General features: G+C 39.7%; 1 protein-coding gene across 4 annotated transcripts in view; it reads left to right on the top strand.

The window, feature by feature from the left end:
* Positions 1-18086, top strand: part of LOC105567872 (ATP-binding cassette sub-family G member 4) — a 43347-nt gene that overhangs the window by 13443 nt on the left and 11818 nt on the right. For 2 of the 4 annotated variants that reach the window (XM_012023108.1, XM_012023109.1), the window contains exon 3: positions 4416-4546. In XM_012023108.1, the coding sequence (XP_011878498.1) occupies positions 4416-4546 (131 nt within the window). Of the gene's footprint in view, positions 1-1784; positions 2326-4194; positions 4547-18086 lie in introns of those variants that run through there. The other 2 variants (XM_012023107.1, XM_012023106.1) reach the window with 2 other exon arrangements.

Consider the following 18086-nt stretch of genomic DNA (forward strand, 5'->3'; position numbering starts at 1 on the left):
TATTTTCCTATCGGAGAATATTGCCACGTGGACCAGTGCGTACAAGGACGCTATAATGGTGTGTACATACGCCGGCACACACATATACACATACATACATTGGTGCCTCCCAATGCGGCGCGCATGCGCGAAGTTCTGTACATGCTTTTCAGAGTAATGTATTTTGGTTAGCGGTCTAGTGTACACATAGAAGTCTGTGGTGTCGTCTCGTCGCAATTACAACGTATAGTTACGAGTAGTTGCTTCCTCGGACAACTCTATTATCGTTGATATTACGATGCCTTAACTTTGATGGTTCAGCTCATTAGTCGTCGTACTGAAAGCCTCAAGTTCGGACGGTGTGTTTCGTCGATATTCTAAGAAAAGAATGTATTTTTCATTAGTAATTACGGCGCGCACGTTTAGTCCGTAATGGTCTCGTACAAATTAATTCATCGGTATGTCGGTATATCTTCGTCTTGTGTTCTCTAATTTAGCGTATTCTCCATAGTTCTATTTGAGTAGACTTAAAGTCAGGAATCTTTTCCCACTCTCTTTGTCTCTTCTTCTGCATTCCGTCACGTAAACGTATCTTTGTCTCTGAAGCTGTTGACGTGAGTAGGTACTCGCGATGACAATATCCCAAGAAGTCATACTAAAGCCAAAATGACAGCACAACGACTACACTCGGAACAAAGTTTCTTTTAAATCATGTAAATTTTCCTTGAAGTTTGACCTTACTAGACTTTTAATTTCAAAGGAATGATTTCTTTACCTCGACCAGGATTTTATTTGAATTGAGACTGGAATTTCTAAGAGAATTTGTATCTATTTCTTTCAAATCTAGCAAATGTTTCGGTAGAAGTAAATAAAAATTTAATAGATTTCAAGAAACATGATTTCAACGTATCTCATTTATTAACCTTAAACAAATCTTTTTTCTGGGTGTGTCAAACGTCACATTTTGATCACGACAGAAAGTCGATCAAATTATAATTGGGAAATTTAGAGATACAGTTTGATATGGTTCGCGATAATTTGAATTTAGATTATCTTCGATAATCATAATTGTATGTTTGGGCCAGTGAGCTGTAAATATACTGGAGTGAGTGGCCTATTGTTCTCGGTGTCGCCGAGAAAGAGAGAGAGACCCAACAACATTTCTCTCTCTCTCTCTCTCTCTCTCTCTCTCTCTCTCTCTCTCTCTCTCTCTCTCTCTCTCTTTCTTTCTCGGTGACACCGAGAACATTAGATCACTCACTATAGAACTTATTAGTCAGGACTTAAAGACTTTTTGTTTTACTTGTTCAACATCCATGTACTCTGTACTCATTAGGTATGCAATGCATTGTAATCCAGTTCTAAATATGATCGGCAAGTGATTGCAATAATTGTTATATTTTATTTTAAATTCACTATGTTTTACGGAGATAAACAATGTTCTTTTTAACAAAAGTGATTTGTATAAAGTGCAATGTTCAATATTTTTCAAGATTTCTTTTCTTGAGCTTTCATCTTGCGAGTATAAAATCAGGATATCGATGCTTCAAAAGTCAAATATTTCCACAACGTTATATTTCCCCCGGATCCCGGAACGGTAGTTTTCGTAGTCTCCTATCTGATTTCTCAAAACCCATAGTGAGAGTAGTGAGAATTCACTTGATTTCCAACGGAAGTCACAGCTGTCTGTATATACAGCTTTTTAATTTTCCATCGTGGTAAATAATTAAGGAAAGATGGAAGAGGATGGCCGACCTACCTCGGTGCGGATGTTACTAATATTACGTTAGTCATCGCCTTCCGCGCAGACTTTGATCTGTCGATAGCGTTACTCCCATGTGCGACTGTGAGTGCCTTCTTCCTTGTTTGCACGGAATGAAAAAAGGGAAGGAAGGCCAGGGGAGCGAGACAAAAGGGACGTCACGTGGCGGTCAACGGCGACGGACTTGCAGTTCCGACGCGCCTTGCTTTTTAGCTCAGTTGGCCTGCAGTCGTCGCGGCAGCAAGTGCATCGCGAGAGGCAAGGTGCGAAGGCAACGTGGCGCCGCTCCTCTCACTGTTTCCCCACCGGAACCATCCTGCCGCGGGCTTTGTTATCGGGGCTCATCCGGTGGGATCTCTAAAAGCCGCGGCACGTCGCACACACTCGGGAGTGCGCCGTGATACGTGCAGCCGTACGGGTCGAGTGCCGTCGCGTCTACCGTCCACACGTTGTACTCGCGAGGTCGCTTCGGGCCGACTCCGGAGATGCGCCTCGTTACGTCTCAGGGCTAGCTTCGGTGTCAGCTGAGAGAGTTCTCTAGCAACGGGGAAAACGAAAAAAAGAAAACATCAAAGTCGGGCGATGTAAGAGAATCAGAGTGCACGGAGATTATTCTCTCTTTTCTTCGGAAGGAGGCTGTTATTTCCGGTGCTTCTCGCTGTCAGATTTGCCGGAGTAGCACACCTTCGTGAGAACAGAGTGAGAAAGAGAGAATGATTTTCTAAAGCCTAATCTACAATGTGCTCTTTGCGTCTGGAAACATTTTAATTTGTAGCCAATAAATACGTTTAAAAAATTTGTGCAAGTTGATAAATTGTACATTATACAGTTACATCGTACTTTGTCGGCAAAGTTTTTAAGCGTTTTGATTTGTTTATGTAAAATAGAATGTTTCTAGATGCAAAGAGCACATTGTAGATTAGGCTTCAACGTTTCCATAAAGGACGATGTGTGTGTGTGTGTGTGCTTTCCGCGAGAACCCGACGGTCTTTCTTGCCACGGTGTTATCGGAGCATGATACTCGAGTGTACACTCTTCTAGAGAAATAATATTGTTGACACGACTAAATATGATTAATTGGCAGTATTTCTCTAGCTCGGCTGTGTTTAGGTTCGACATAAGTCGCTTATCGATACATTTAGTGAAGTTTTAAAAAATTAATTTGGCCTGAATCAAGAAATATTATTTTTAAAACAACACGTCTCACCTCCCAATGTAGAGTGAATATTCGAGCAACAAAGTAGTTGTACAAACATTTCGAGTATTGTGTAAAGCACGCGGCTAAATTGTTCTCACCTTCGCGAAACACGATGACGTCGATCGATTAAAAATCGCCGTCCTCAAATTTACAAAGCAACTTGTCACCTCGTTTAGTCCCCGTATCCTTTTTTTATATAGATTTTTATATAAGGCAAATAATCTTTCTGTGTGCATTCGATGTTTTATATACGCTAGTGTCGTAAAATTATAGTTAAGTTTTCTTTTCGAAAAAAAAACACCCTAGTAATTCGAGCAACGGTGGCATAAATGTTCGGTAATTTAGTGAATTAAATTGCGTGTTAGTAACCACAATTAATTTTGTGTCTCGACCGTGGTGCGACAGTCGCAGTCGGTACCAATGTTACGATCGTATTTGAAAAATTCACGGGACAGCACTCGCATCGTATACAAATGTAACAGTTTCGCAATTTTCGACTCTGTGTTGTAACGATTTCCTTTTACCATTAACACCTTTCGCAATCTGAACGATATTAAATCACAATCGCGGGATTTAAAGCCTTGACATCTTCAGTTCGGTTAAAAGAAGCGCAATTTCTTGCAGAAGACAAATTTGCAAACTTAAGGGGATGCTGGAGTGATTCTCCACCTTTTGCACTTTCTGCATCTAGAACTGTCAATTCACGAAAACATTTGCGTAATATGCAAATTATGTGGTTTTTGTGTACCGACAGTGTTCCACTAACAGAACTAAATCAGAGAACAGCATGGCGTCATTGAAATTAAGTTTAGAAGCCTAACAAAATATCTATTCACTCGAATAAGTCACAGGTTCTTATTAGAGTGAATAGAGTTTTTGTTAGGCTTTTAAACTTCATTTCAATGATACTCTCTGAGTCTCTGAATCTCTGATTCAGTTTGGTTAGTGGAACGCTGTCGGTTTGTACACAAAAGCCACATAATTTGTATATCACTCAAGTGTTTTCATGAATTGACAGCTTTATGGGCAAAAGGTGTAGAATCACTGCAGCATCCCCTCAAGTAGATTCTACAATAAATAGTTTTACGTGGCTGGTTCCACAAGTCGTGAACGGCTAGGTGCGCCATCGAACATAGCTCGAAAGCACAATCCGTAGCGTACGGGTACAATTTTCCCTTTCCCCCGAAAATAAAATGCTATCCCTGACGTGTCGTGTTTTACGAAGTGCATTGCATCACGTGGGCGCATATTGCAGGTTGTGAAAAATAAATCGCCGGTTACGGAATTGTCTCGCGTGTGTTGCCTGCGCGAGGGGTGATTCATCGATCTCTAAACGTTGCGAATACGCGGAGAGAGACAATCGGCGTTCGGGTGAAAGGGACGAAAGTGGGCAGGGAACAATCTCGCTTGAAAGATGAAGCATGAGGGAAATTGCTCGACGGCGGACGATTCCAATGGGATTCTGTTGCAACCTAGGAAGAACGCGGCGGTGCGGCTGCAGATCGTGCCGGCGCAGCCGAAAACGATTACGCATCTGCCGAAGAGGCCGCCGGTCGACCTGGCGTTCACCGACCTCACGTACAAAGTCCGAGAAGGCCGTAAAAATAGTGAGTACACTTTTATTTTTACTTATCATCGATATCTCGATCCGCGCCCGATTAAGCGCGAACGTCCTTCAACCCGTTCGCTTTTAAGATAGTTCTTTCCCAATTATGCTAGTTAAAATGACTTGATCAATAAAGTTCAATAGACGACGAATTCTTTTATATTAAATTCAAGATCAGGTTTTTACACGCTGTCGCTTCTCTTAGAATATCGAAAACTAATAAAATAAAAAAGAGTTACAGAAAATGAAATAGTATTCTGAATTGCGTGCGTTCGCTCTTAAGGGGATGCTGGAGTGATTCTACACTTTCGCACCTTTTGCACTTAAAACTGTCTGTTTCGTGGAAAGATTTGTGTAATACACAAATTAAATGGCACGTGTACAGATGATCGAAAGCAGCTTGCTATTCCGGCTAAATTAAAGAACAATATGACATCACTGAAACTAAGTTTGTAAGTCTAATAAAAAATAATAGTGAGCAACACATACATACAGTAGATGTAGTATGTGTGTTGCTCACTATTATTTTTTATTAGACTTACAAACTTAGTTTCAGTGATGCCATATTGTTCTTTCATTTGGCCGGAATAGCAAGCTGCTTTCGATCTGTACACGTTAAGCCATTTAATTTGTATATTACACAAATGTTTCCGTGAACTGACAGTTTTTAGGTTAGAAAAGTGCAAGAGTGCAGAATCACTCCAGCATCCCCTTAAGGTAGTTTCTTTCCCAACTACGCTAGTTAAAATGAGACTTGATCAATAAAGTTCAATAGACGATGAATTCTTTTATATTAAATTCAACAGCAGATTTTTACACGCTGTCGCTTCTCTTAGAATATCGAAAACTAATAAAATAAAAAAGAGTTACAGAAAATGAAATAGTATTCTGAATTGCGTGGCGTTAGCAGAGCGTTGATCGTGGCAACATCGCATTTCATCGTGAATGCGATAAATTGTGAAGAGATATTTTAATTATTATAACGGGAAGTCAGTTACGAAATAGAGGGCGTTTTATAAAATAATAAAATGTTAGAGCAGAAGCGAAAACGCAAAGAACACTTAACCAAAAAAAAAAATAAAGAGTATGCACTTCTTTAAATATCCAATTACTTTGGCTCGATTTTTGTTTTAATCCTTATTATAGATTTTTTGCTACTGACAAATACATGTCCAAGTGTCAGGTTTTCTACCTCAGCAGCCAATGGCGATAAGCGAAATGTTAAAAACAGTTGATTTTAAGTGATTATATTTCGGCAACTATGCTACACGGTAAATCAAACCCACACACGTATTAATATCTAAATTAGTTTTGCTGCAAGTTTAAAGAAAATCTGTAGCGTCATTTTTTGACCTAACTACCTTAAGCGAGACGAATTTTCACTTTCCGATCGAGGCGAGTGGATCGATGTGGCGATTACGTTGCGAAAGAATCGGGTGTCGAAAAAGGAGGAAAAAATTGCATCGATATCTTCTTTCGCTTACGTTGCCGTAACATTTCCAAACGCGTTTCCGCGATCTAGCGCGCAAGAGCAAAGGGGCGTCCCATGGCGTTATCATATCTACAATACTTTCGACAGAGATCCGGTGAACTTTGGAATTTAAGCTCCGTGTTTGCAAATAATTACGTCATTTTTTAATAGACTACACGTGCAACGTTTTTACGGCGCTAATCAGTGTTTATTCAGTTTTTCCTCTTTTTTTTTACAAACATTCGTAGAACCGAGATGACTCTTCACTCTATCGATCCTTTGTCGGTAATAATTAATCGTAAAACACACTAATTTACCTGCGGCACCTAGTAGCATTCTACATGCGTGTACGTGTGGAAACATCGGAATCGACTTTTCACTCGGTAAATATCGTCGAGTTGTAGGGAAAAAAAAACAACTTAATTAACCGTTGTATATTCCGTGAGTACGGTAGTTTAACGTACTGTTCCTTATCTGAATACCTCGATCTGGGACTTTCGTAATCTGACACGCGTGGTCGGCATAACTTGGGGTTTGCAGTAATTGGACAAGATTTGATTGGGCAAGCCGATATATCGGCGGGACCTGGGTTGAAAAGTCCGCGATATTAACTCGGCCAGAGACGGAAAGAACAGCCGACGGCTAGAACGGTAACGTAACATTAATATCCGACCGATTGGGCATCGGCCGGACATGATAGCACATTATTACGCCGATTACGACGTATCGTCATACAAGAAAGTCTCGTGAGACTGTAGAAAGATCGTTTCGCAAATCGCATGTGAACGTACCGCGCCCTTGAACCGCATTCCAGGTGTTACATTAGTCGGATTCAGCATGACGAAGTCTTTCTTCTATATCGTACGCTCGATCTCCGCCGTATAATTATCATAATTGCTTAATAAACATCCGTAACTTATGGAAATCGGATAGCTTCTTGTACTAAGATACGATTGGATGTCTGGGAGACACTCGCGTTAACTACGAATACCACACATTAGCATACGTTATCGGCTTCCGCGTGATAATTTGTACAATAAAAGTTGCGATGATCTTACATTTTAAGGTGACGCGCTGAAACTTGCGTGTCGCACTGAACCGCGCACGCGAGCGTATGATACAACGAACTGCTTAAAAAAAAAATAGTTTTTGCGCGTGTAATTCTTATGATTGGCTTTCACGCAGAAAATAATACCAGGATAAGTTGCGGACCACATAGCAGAACATTGTCATACTCAGAAAGATATTGGCAGTTGAAATTTTCACTTCGTAGTTTGTGTTAAATTTGAAATTGGCTTTATGAAATCGCAACGTTCTTCCACACGATTAAAGTTCGCATAAAGATAAAACCAGTCGGCTTTATGTATAAAACGAAGGGCAATTAAATACCAATATCTTTTTAGCGTATATTTATAGCGTATATTTATAGCGGGAATTTTAGCGCATCGACGAATGTTCGAGCACAAATGATTTATTATCAGGTCATTATAAACACTGATTACAGCTTTATCTCTAGCAGCTCGGATGTTGTTCATAGCGAGCGACAATCAGTCTTCCTGTGCAAGATGACACTTTTATTATGACATATTATGTATTATATATGAAAATGACGCGACTATAATCAATAATATCACCAGTCTACTAGCTTTTTTACCGGTTCTTTTTTAAGCTTCGAATTGATTTCAGTCTCGGTTCGCCCATTTGTCTTGAAACGAAACTTTCTTTCCACATGCTAATCCATTTCAATAGGTAAATTAGTTATTTTTGCATAAGTTAAGTTTTTGAACTGCAGAAAAAAAAGAAATAATATTGCATATTATGCAATATTATTTCTTTTTTTCTGCAGTTCAAATATTGTATATTGTCGACGCTTAAGGTACTTTTACGAGGAAAAACGCGCTCTCCGCAATGAGAAATATCATTTAACTTATTCCGCGAACGACGCTATTAATCATTTTCTTGACATCGATCCATTATCTGATATAACGCGCTTCTTTGTAATTTATCTCGTGTTGCATATTTTTTAATACGATAACAGATAATTTCCAGTTTTTGAGGAAATCGGAACCGTGAACGCTTCACGGATCGTTCGCGCGCTCAGAGAGAAAGTACTTCCGAAACGAGTTCGGGATTTCTTTCCTGTAACCTTTCTCGCATGCAGGAACCAGCTGGCGTCGGGTGGTGCGCCATGAACGGTTGCAAAACTGGTTTCCGATGACATTGACCGTACAGTGAAAGTGCACCGTTCGCGTGCCAAACGCGCCAAAGAAATGCACGCCCGAAGAAATGCGGCACGGCGCAACCGCGTGTCCCCGCGAGTGCATTCCCCGAGCGCTCTTATCGTCGCGATGATACAGCGTGCGAGAGATAAAGCGGTGCATAAAGGCGAGCGATTTCTCGTGAATGACTCTCGTTAAACAAAAATATTTGAGAAAACTAAAAGGGGAAGAGGGCCGAACGGAGAACGTTGAATCGACGTCAACTGGGTCGAAACAGCGTCCCAATCGTCGGTTTTCGAAAATAATTAAAAATTTTCTAATTTTATTTTTCGTATTGAATTTTATATTGAAATTACTTTGTGCTAAATAAGCGTTAACTTGGCAGTTCTCACCAGTAAGATGTTCAAAGTATTCAGAACGTTGAACGTAGTAATTTAATGCAACAAATAAAGTACCGAAACTTAATTATTTTCGAAAGCTGACGGCTGGGACGCGTTTCGACCTGGGGGGGCCAACTGTACGAGCGCTAAAGAGTTACGAATGTTATTCTCTAGTTCTGTAATAACTGACTCGCGCGAATAATTAAGTAAATGTTTCGGCTTTAATGAGCCTTTACTCGGCACAATTTGAATCATGTAATAAGTGAGAGTATATCGTAACGCACATAAAAGTAAAAATAAAACTAACAAGTTATTTAATAATGAACATAAATATAATTAACATACGTGATATTTATGTATTTAATATAGCCCTTGTAATTTAATTTATATATTTTTTTATTTACCTACTATTTATTTTTATTTTCACTTTGGTGTACGATGAAATCTTAATTATCACTGAAACTGCACCGAGGAAGGCTTATTACAGTCGAAACGATTACTTAATCATTAGAGAGAATAAAGGCTAAAATAATATTCGCACCTTTTTGATGCTCGCACAGCTGGCCCTTCTCCTCTTGGATTTGCATTAAATTTAATTTTCTGTTAATTAATTTGCGAAATTATCCGACGCCGCGCTTGCCGATTTGCGGATGTAAGGTGAGCGACACCACCTGTTGTGTGCCAGTGCACCAGATCGATATTTAATAATAGCGCCGGGAAGACGCTGCCGTACACATACGCGAGATCAGCTTTTCCGCAATGCCCTTTGCATCGCGGAATCAGAATGCACTCGCGACATCTCGCTGCATAATTTATGATACGGGTATACACGTCATAAATGACGTCGTATATTCCGATTATTTATAGGCTGAGAACACACTCGTCCCCACGCTTCTTGCTCTTCTTATAGCTCACGCGAAAGCACTTCCTCGACGAATCTATCTTTGATCGGGTATTAGAATCGATCGCTGATTGCCGCTTGTTGTTATTGTTGGAATTTCGTTATAATATCGTAGAAGCAGGTCAATGGACAATCGCGAAGGACAATTGCCTTCACCTCTTTATTCATCACTCGCGTCAGCACGAACTGCTGACTTGAAAGTAAAAGAAGCTATGTGAGTGCTTTTCCGAATATTCAATCAAGAGTCCCGTAATAAAGGCCCGTGTCCACGATGCAAGAGCTTGGTCCAAGGCCTCAAGAGGAGTGATTCGATACTTGCGTTCTACGAATAGGATTAGCAGCCGCAGCTTTGCAAGATGACAGATTACGGCACGCGATGTGGTATCTCGGAGGTTTTCGAGATACATCGGCACGTAATTCTCGAGCCCGCAAATGTATGTACCTCGATTCAACGTGCGTCGAACACGTTGAGGATATCTTGGAGGGAGTTTTTTTTTTCGGGAATAGATGATTTTCTTTTCAAGAGACGGGAAACACGTTTTTCTCTATCGTTAAACAAGATACGCGCTTGAATCGACATGTAGTCGACAGATAAACGTACAACAATAATATCGAGCGGTAAACATCATTGGAGAGTCTTTGTTCCGTCTTATCAAGGCTCTTGCGAGCGCGAAGTGAATCTCTTGTTTCATTCGTAGCGCGATAAGACTTTCACTTTACTCCGGCATTACCCGCGGATCATCGTTCCACTTTGGATGTTTCAGAGCTTTAAACAATTTGACTATTGACAATCGGAGCTGAACGTGTTACGTAGAGCAGATTGCGAAGATACCGATACCGATCGATCACGCCTTATCGGGAGGCAAAATATTTTTTTACAACGCACCCGATATCGGAAATCCAACCCAGGCGGCCTTGGCGACGTCTTTTGTAGTCTTATAGAGCCGGCCACGTAATTCAGGACGTAGCATTATTGCGTTATTCCAGTAATGCCGTCTTGCGGAGGCACCTCGGTAACAATGCTCATCTTCTTGTCGAGGATGGGCGGCAATTAAGCACCGGACGATGATGCGCCGTATTCTACATTTTTCCCTTCTTCAGTGATAGACGTTATAACCGCGGCGGGCATTTCGATGATCGCACACTTTCATGATTCGTCATAGCCCTAGCGGAACAAATTTCTACAAATAAATACAAAAGATTGACTTGAAATAGAAATTTGTAGAAATTTTTATATCTTCGTTTAATTTTTTTGTAAAAATATCTACGAAATAGTACCACAAATGACAATGTTCTCATATCAAGAAATTGTTGCAAGTAGTATTTCATGAAAGTGTATAAGTGTTTTGTGAAAATTAGTTGGAAATTTTACTAGTTTAAAAAATTTGAGAAACGACAAAATCTTAAAGAATTAAAACATCTGCTCGCTTGTAGAATATTACAAAAATTAACAAAAGTGTTTCAATTCTGGCATTTTCATGTTGATTTTTTTATAACACTGTTTAAATTTACGTAGAATTTCTTAGATTCTTGCAGTTATATTTAATTGTTTTGGTAGAATTTTGTATAATAGAATTATTTCCGGCAGGGAGACGGGAATAACGGCGTAACATTATCAGAAGACTAATTGTTTTCTCGGGACCAAGTAGATGTGTATTACAGAACGATAATTATTGTCATAGTCCAGATAAAAATACCGAACGACACTTCATTGTGTTAGATAACTCTTATCGCGGGTTATTCGTGAGGCATTCGTGGATGCAGGAACGCTTGTACGTTGATAATCTTATCTCTTAGGGTGTCGTTTCGAAAATTACCAGTGACGGTTTGCCATTAGCAGCAAGGTGATATTTGTCATCTACCGTTGGATCTACCTGTCTTTTCATTGCAAAAATGTGCGCAAGGAGAATACAATCGCGTGTCTTGGGCATGAAATGAGGTTTTCGATCGAGTACTCGCGTGGACGTGCAGGATACTTGAACTAATTCGGATGAATCTTGCGAATCACGATGTATCGCAGATAAATTGATATCGGCTTAAAGAGATATCGCGGCACACGCGGGAAACACGAGCTCTGATTTCGACTCCTCGGATTCGCGCGCCTCGTAACGCCTTGAAGGAAGTGTGAAGGCGTGCCGTCGAGCGTGCTGTTTGTCGATCTAGAGAGCAAGATGCGTTTCGAACAATAATACGACCTACATCGCTCGCGTGTCTGAATACATTTCGACGTGCACAAAAAGTATAATAAGAAAATCTGCTTTTTGAAACAATAACTTTGTATCCTACTATCGATGCTTCCACTCCTTACTTTTTACTGCTCTCTCTATCGGCCTGTGTCCACGAACTTGGACCAAGCATATTTCAAGATTTCAAGAAATTCGGCACGAATCCTTTTCAAGATGCTTTTCATTTTCCCATCGCAAAATCAGTATATTAACACGTTCGCAGCCACCGGCGCAATTTTACGTCGTTTCATATTTATAGGAAGGCGGACGACCTTATAATTCACATTTACAAGCATGATACTATGAAGCAATTTTTAAAATTTCTATTCCCATTTTAACGCCAGGAGCTTGCGGTAACCAGCAGCCGTTGTAGTTTCTTGTAAATCGCACGCGGTTCCCGGTTTCAGGTCGCGCGCTAGAATCTCCGGCTTCGAAAGCGTTAACAAAAGATCGATATTTTCTTCGACTTGAGGAGAAAATATCCGCGGAACTTCTCGTTCGTACCTCGAAATAATAATCGCAACCTTCAGAGCCGCCTACAGAGAATGTCGCGACGGGTAATTTCGTGTTTTGCGGATTTCTCAACATTATCTTGTGTAGTCTTGTGTAAATCTTGTGTTGAAACTACCGGAGGCGTACGAATTCGCTATGTCAGGTAGGACTGTTCGTCGTGGCTGACAGTTACGGCGTATAATACATTTACTTTACGAAATTAGGGTACTGCGTCCCGATGAGACGCAAAGCGCTGTTGTATCCGCAGGGTTGCAAAATAAAATGAAGAAAGTTTAACATGGTCTCGCGAAGGCAACTAGCCGGGTATGAGATTTTGAGACCTCGTGTCTCTCTCTCTCTCTCTCTCTCTCTCTCTCTCTCTCTCTCTCTCTCTCTCTCTCTCTCTCTCTCTCTCTCTCTCTCTCTCTCTCTCTCTCTCTCTCTCTCTTGTATATACAACACACGGATACATCCGCACATGCATACATGCGTAACACACGTAATCTGAGCAATCGGAGTAATTTAAGCGCTGTAAACTGCCGTGTGTCACAGGGAGATTTTTGCAATCCACGGTTTGCGCAATTCGCCGTGCGGTCTCCTCCAGACTCGAAATTGACAAACTCAATTTCGCCTCTCCTTCTCTCCGCGCGAGTCTACGCCCGATTTGAAGGTTCACTCGTGTACGGTCGGCGATTCTACGCGCGTGATCAATCGACGGCAAACAATGGTGCAATTAGTAGGCGTCATTACAGACGTTATTTATTTTATCTTTTCAGTTGTCACAGAAGAGCAGCCATCTCGAAATTATGCGAACGAATTGCGCAGTAACGCCGTTCGAGGTCTAAAATACATTCGACTAAAATTTATTCATTCAACTTTTAATATAGTGTTACAACGGGTTTGAATCCTCATGGGGCGTAACTTCTGCATCTTTTTATATCTTTCTCTCGCGCATAGTTTTAGAAAGTCGCCAGTGCACAAAATCTATCGACGATAATGATCTTAAAATGATAGTGCGGCACATATTAGAAACCTACTGGCCTAGATTGCCCGTATCGGACGGCTTTGCCAGGCATGATTCGTCGTATTTGATTTTCCACTTTTCAACCTTGTGAAACAGTCTCTATATTAGAGGCGTGACCGTATAATTGCAAGTGTCACGAAGACACTTGACGCGTTGAAGCACGATGTAATATAAACGTTACACCTCCTGAAGTTAGAGAAAAAACCAACACTTCTATCGCTCCTAGGTTTTGACTACTTCATACCTACAAGGTTTTTGGTTTGCCAATTCCGAATCTGAAGTAAAAATTCTAAAATTAACGACGATTGACTCAATATAGCAGCTCGAAGTTAAAGTTTTAATTAAACAATTTTGTTTTCTGTAGGAGAGATATGTCCTATAGTAAAAAGAGTCATTCCTACAAACGACACTCCGAAACTAGGTATCTGGGGGCTTTTGGGATCACTGATTTTTAATCCGAAGTAAAACTTTGAAAATCCAAGATGGCGGATCCCACATGAAGAGTCGAGATGGCAAAAAAAATGCAATCGATTTATCTGGCACTCGGTATTCGGAAGTTTTTTTAGGTTACTGATTTCACATATGAGGTCAAAATTACAAAATTCATAATGGCGGATCCAACGTGGCATCTAAAAATCTGCATTTGAATTTTGTAATTTTGACACCAAAATCGGCGACCCAAAGAACCTTAAGTATTAAGTTTCAGAAAAATTGGCTGGAAAGAAAAATGTATTCTTCCAAGGGTTAATCACATTAATCGGGCACGTAGCTCTTTGCCACTTTACGAAGCAGCCATAACGTGCAGCGGAGGTTATTGCTTCCTTCGCTTTTCAAGAAACAAAGAACCGGGTCAATAGTACTTGCACTTTATATATTTTGCTTCTCTTCAAACAAGTCGACCTCTATTCAAGCGATAACAGAACCCGCATTGTGATTACAACACATGGCCATATTCTGGAGTGCATACACAAAGCTTGAAGTTGGAAAACGTAATAAAAATTGTATAGAGGAAAGCCCCCTATTATGAGATAGGCTCCTAATGTAAGATAGCAGAGTTTCTGCTAAATTAATAGGCGTCATCTGTCAGTTCTATCGTGAATTTATTCCCTTGGAGTGAAATCTCTTTAGTGGAAAATTCGTTGTTAGATCATTGTGTAATCGTTGCGAAAAAAGATTTGTGACTGAATTCGGGTGAAAACCTACTATCTCATATTAAAAATCTATCCCGTAATAGGGTACTTCCCTCTACTATTGATTTTAAAATTTACAATAGAAATGTTAATTAAATTTATGAGTTATTAGCGTATATGCATAAAGTTAAACGTCTTCTTCTTCCTCGTGTATTAGCCTGTTTTATTCGGTTCTCGTTCTGGTACTTTGAGCATTTGGTTTTACTCCATCTTCGGCTGCTAAAGGCCTTCACACATAAAATTCCGTAAGGACGTAAAACGTAAGCGTAAGAAAATCAACAGGTTGGATTTGCTACTGCTTGCGTCATTGCCTTACGTTCTCGACTGTGATTGGTCGATTTTCTTATGCTTACGTTTTACGTCCTTACGGAATTTTATGTGTGAAGGCCTTAACCTTGCCGAAGGATACCTCCCATCTGGAGGGCTATATCTCTGAAGGGGTATGCGTGGCAAGATACTCTCGGTGGTTACCACTTCCCTTTGGGAGATTCCGAAAAAAAAACCAGCGGTGTCCGTGGATTTGAACTCGGATCTTTTCGTTCATTTGTTTACTAAGCAGCGCGCATTTCTCTGCGACACACTTGCCACCAATTACGTTATACGTAATGTCCCTAATTAATCGATAACGATAGTTATTATTCGACCTGATTGTAAGTGGCACGATAAGTCCGAGTTAGAGATAGACTCGAAATAATTTACGATCACGATATTCGTATTTCCACAACGTCATGTTTACGTGTGTAGGGCAGCGTTGATTAAATTCGTAAAAAAAAATAATTATATTATATAAGATCAACGTGTCGCACATACAGAGTACTTATGATCATAATATTGTGCAGTCACGCAATAAACGTCATTAGGCGATAAAATGTTCACAGGCAAATTATCTTACGAGGCAATAAATGCCTCGCTCGTTAACTCGCCGAGTACAGGAACGGGGTGTATACAGGATATTCCAGAAATCGTATGTTTCCTGTTGATTACCTTGAAAGCCATTTGAAGAGGACATCAGGGCGTTTCCTAGAAACAGCAATAATGTCTGTACTTGGTCAAGATAGAGCGGACACACATTCAGAGCGAACGATAATCAATATCGTAGTTAATAAAAGACAAAGTTTATACTTTTTATTTAGTCTAAAGGAATAAATGGCATCTTGTTTAGCGATAAATAAAACGGATCCGTAGCGGCGTCGCCAGATACATACGTGACATAATATATAGATGGATCGTTTCTAAAGACAAAGATCGGTGATAAAGATACCTCATCGATTTAAAGCTTTTTAATTAGCGCGCTATTTGCAATTCATTGCTAATCTTGATCGACCTGTGTTTGGACATTCAAATATTTGCATGCGGTCCGTTCTGTCGCTCAACCCTACATTCTAAAATACTCGGACACTGTCCCATCTATACCTTTGTACAAAAGCAGATTGGAAACCTGTTTACCTTGAATTGAAATCGAAATAGCCTACGTCTTACTATGCCATTACGATTTTATGCATCTTCACGTTCGGCTCGCAAATATTTGCGCACGTAGCGAGCCACGGGTGGCTAGCTAGATGACCAGGTGGAGGATACTCATATGAATGACGTACGTGACAACGGTGGCATTTATCTTCCTCGGGGAATGTTAAATTGCCACTTTGCGTACATACGTAACGTCACTGTCTTATGGCAAGACAACACGTGAACGTAATGCAAAGCGTGTCTTTAAGCAATTATTTCGCCCGTTGCTTTCGTACGAAAAACTTTGGTATGATGAATGAAAATAAACAACACTTCCTTGCCTTGATAATTAAAGATTATAAACGATTAAAGCAAACGAAACATTTCTTGCGACGCTTGCAGAGATCTCGGTGACTTAAACGCTCCTTAAACAATCTCCCATCAGAACTGGAAAAAGCGTGACTATAAAGTAAACTTTTAAAATGCGATATTGCAACAATCAAAAAGTATCCAATTTTTATTTTCTATTAATTAGGGACATTTTTAAATATATTTACATGTTTTTTACTGTTATATGTTCTATGTAAAAATGATATAACATCAAGAATTATTTGACGCCAGTACATAACTAACAATAATTAAGCTTTCAATCGACCATAACAGGCAACGTGTCTTTAACACAGAAAATTTATTGCGAAAAATATTACCTCAGCCGGGATTTGAACCTGGACTTCCCTGCTCTCTAGGCGGGCGTCTCACCAATTCAACCACTGAGGCATGTGGTAATATTTATCGCCTTAAACAGTATTTATGATGACATCTTCGCGTTTATTTTTCAACTAGAACTGCGCACCGGTACGGGTTGTCGGCTGTACACACAACTATTGAAACGCGATTTTTAAGTATCCCCGTTCCCTTTCCTCCCCCACTTGGACACCATATTTGGTCTAGGTGTATAAATAACATCAAGAATTATTTGACCCCATCACGAAGATGTCACCATAAGTACTGTTTCTTGCGATAAATATTACCACATGCCTCAGTGATCAAATTGGTGAGACGACCGGTTAGAGAGTAGGGAAGTCCAGGTTCAAACCCCGGCTAAGGTAATATTTTTCGCAATAAATTTTCTGTGTTAAAAACACGTTGCCAGTTATGGTCGATTGAGAGCTTCATTATTGTTAAAAATTATATATTATATTTTGTTATTTAATATCTTATATACTTTATGTATATACTTTCATGGTTTTTGCAAATGTATCAAAATTTTTAAGCCGAAGAACTAATTTTGAGATTCGTTCTGCTGAGTTTTTGTGCAGAGCCATTGTTTCGCTGATTATGCAGTTCGTGACATGGGAAACAATATGCAAAGTTTTGTCACTCGTATACATTAGCGTGCTCGTTGTTTTTTTCCTTGGGGCAAACGCATGCGTTGCAATACTAACTTAAAATCAAGTGTTTCTGTTGGGGGGGGGGAGGGGGGACGTGATTGCTAAAGCATCGTCCAGACCATTATCCACTTCTCTACCTGCGATTTTGAAATAAGAATACTAGTGAAATCGAGAGCTGTAAAGGGAGGTCAAGTTATACGACATTCGACCTTAGAACGACAATCGTATTCTGGTATTGCTATCGTTCTTGACATTTATGAAGATCGGTAATTTTTTTTCATACAAAACAGGTACTTTTTTCTTTCGTTTTATAGATTCTTTTACCGATGCAGGAATTTTAAAAAATTTGCCTGCATATCATCAATTCGAATAAAATTATGCTTGCTTCGCGTCGAGAAGTAATATAGGTTTTGTTTCTTTTAGGCCGGTAAGAAATAAAATGTGTTTGTCGGTCGAATCGATAGCGAGTAGAACAGTAAAGTAGTCGTAAAAATACAGGGGAAATTTTATTAATTGAAGAAAACGGGATTCCCCACATTCCCAGCGTATTACAATGTTCTTAAGATTCTTGATAACAAAACTATTTTGTAATTAACATGAGAAAGCTGTTTCAAACTACGTAGATAAATTTCCCTTTCGTCATGATTATGATTTAAAAAATGTATAATGTTTTATTATATACGAGACATACAAAAGGTGTAAAGTAGATATTGCATATTACAATAATTACTTAACCAAGTGATTTATCAAGTAAATGAAATAAAATGAACACAGCGATACGCAATTTTTTATTTTTAAACGT

The sequence above is a fragment of the Vollenhovia emeryi genome, unplaced genomic scaffold, assembly GCF_000949405.1.
Source record: "Vollenhovia emeryi isolate VEMERY1.0 unplaced genomic scaffold, V.emery_V1.0 DF939133.1, whole genome shotgun sequence".
Lineage (NCBI taxonomy): Eukaryota > Metazoa > Arthropoda > Insecta > Hymenoptera > Formicidae > Vollenhovia > Vollenhovia emeryi.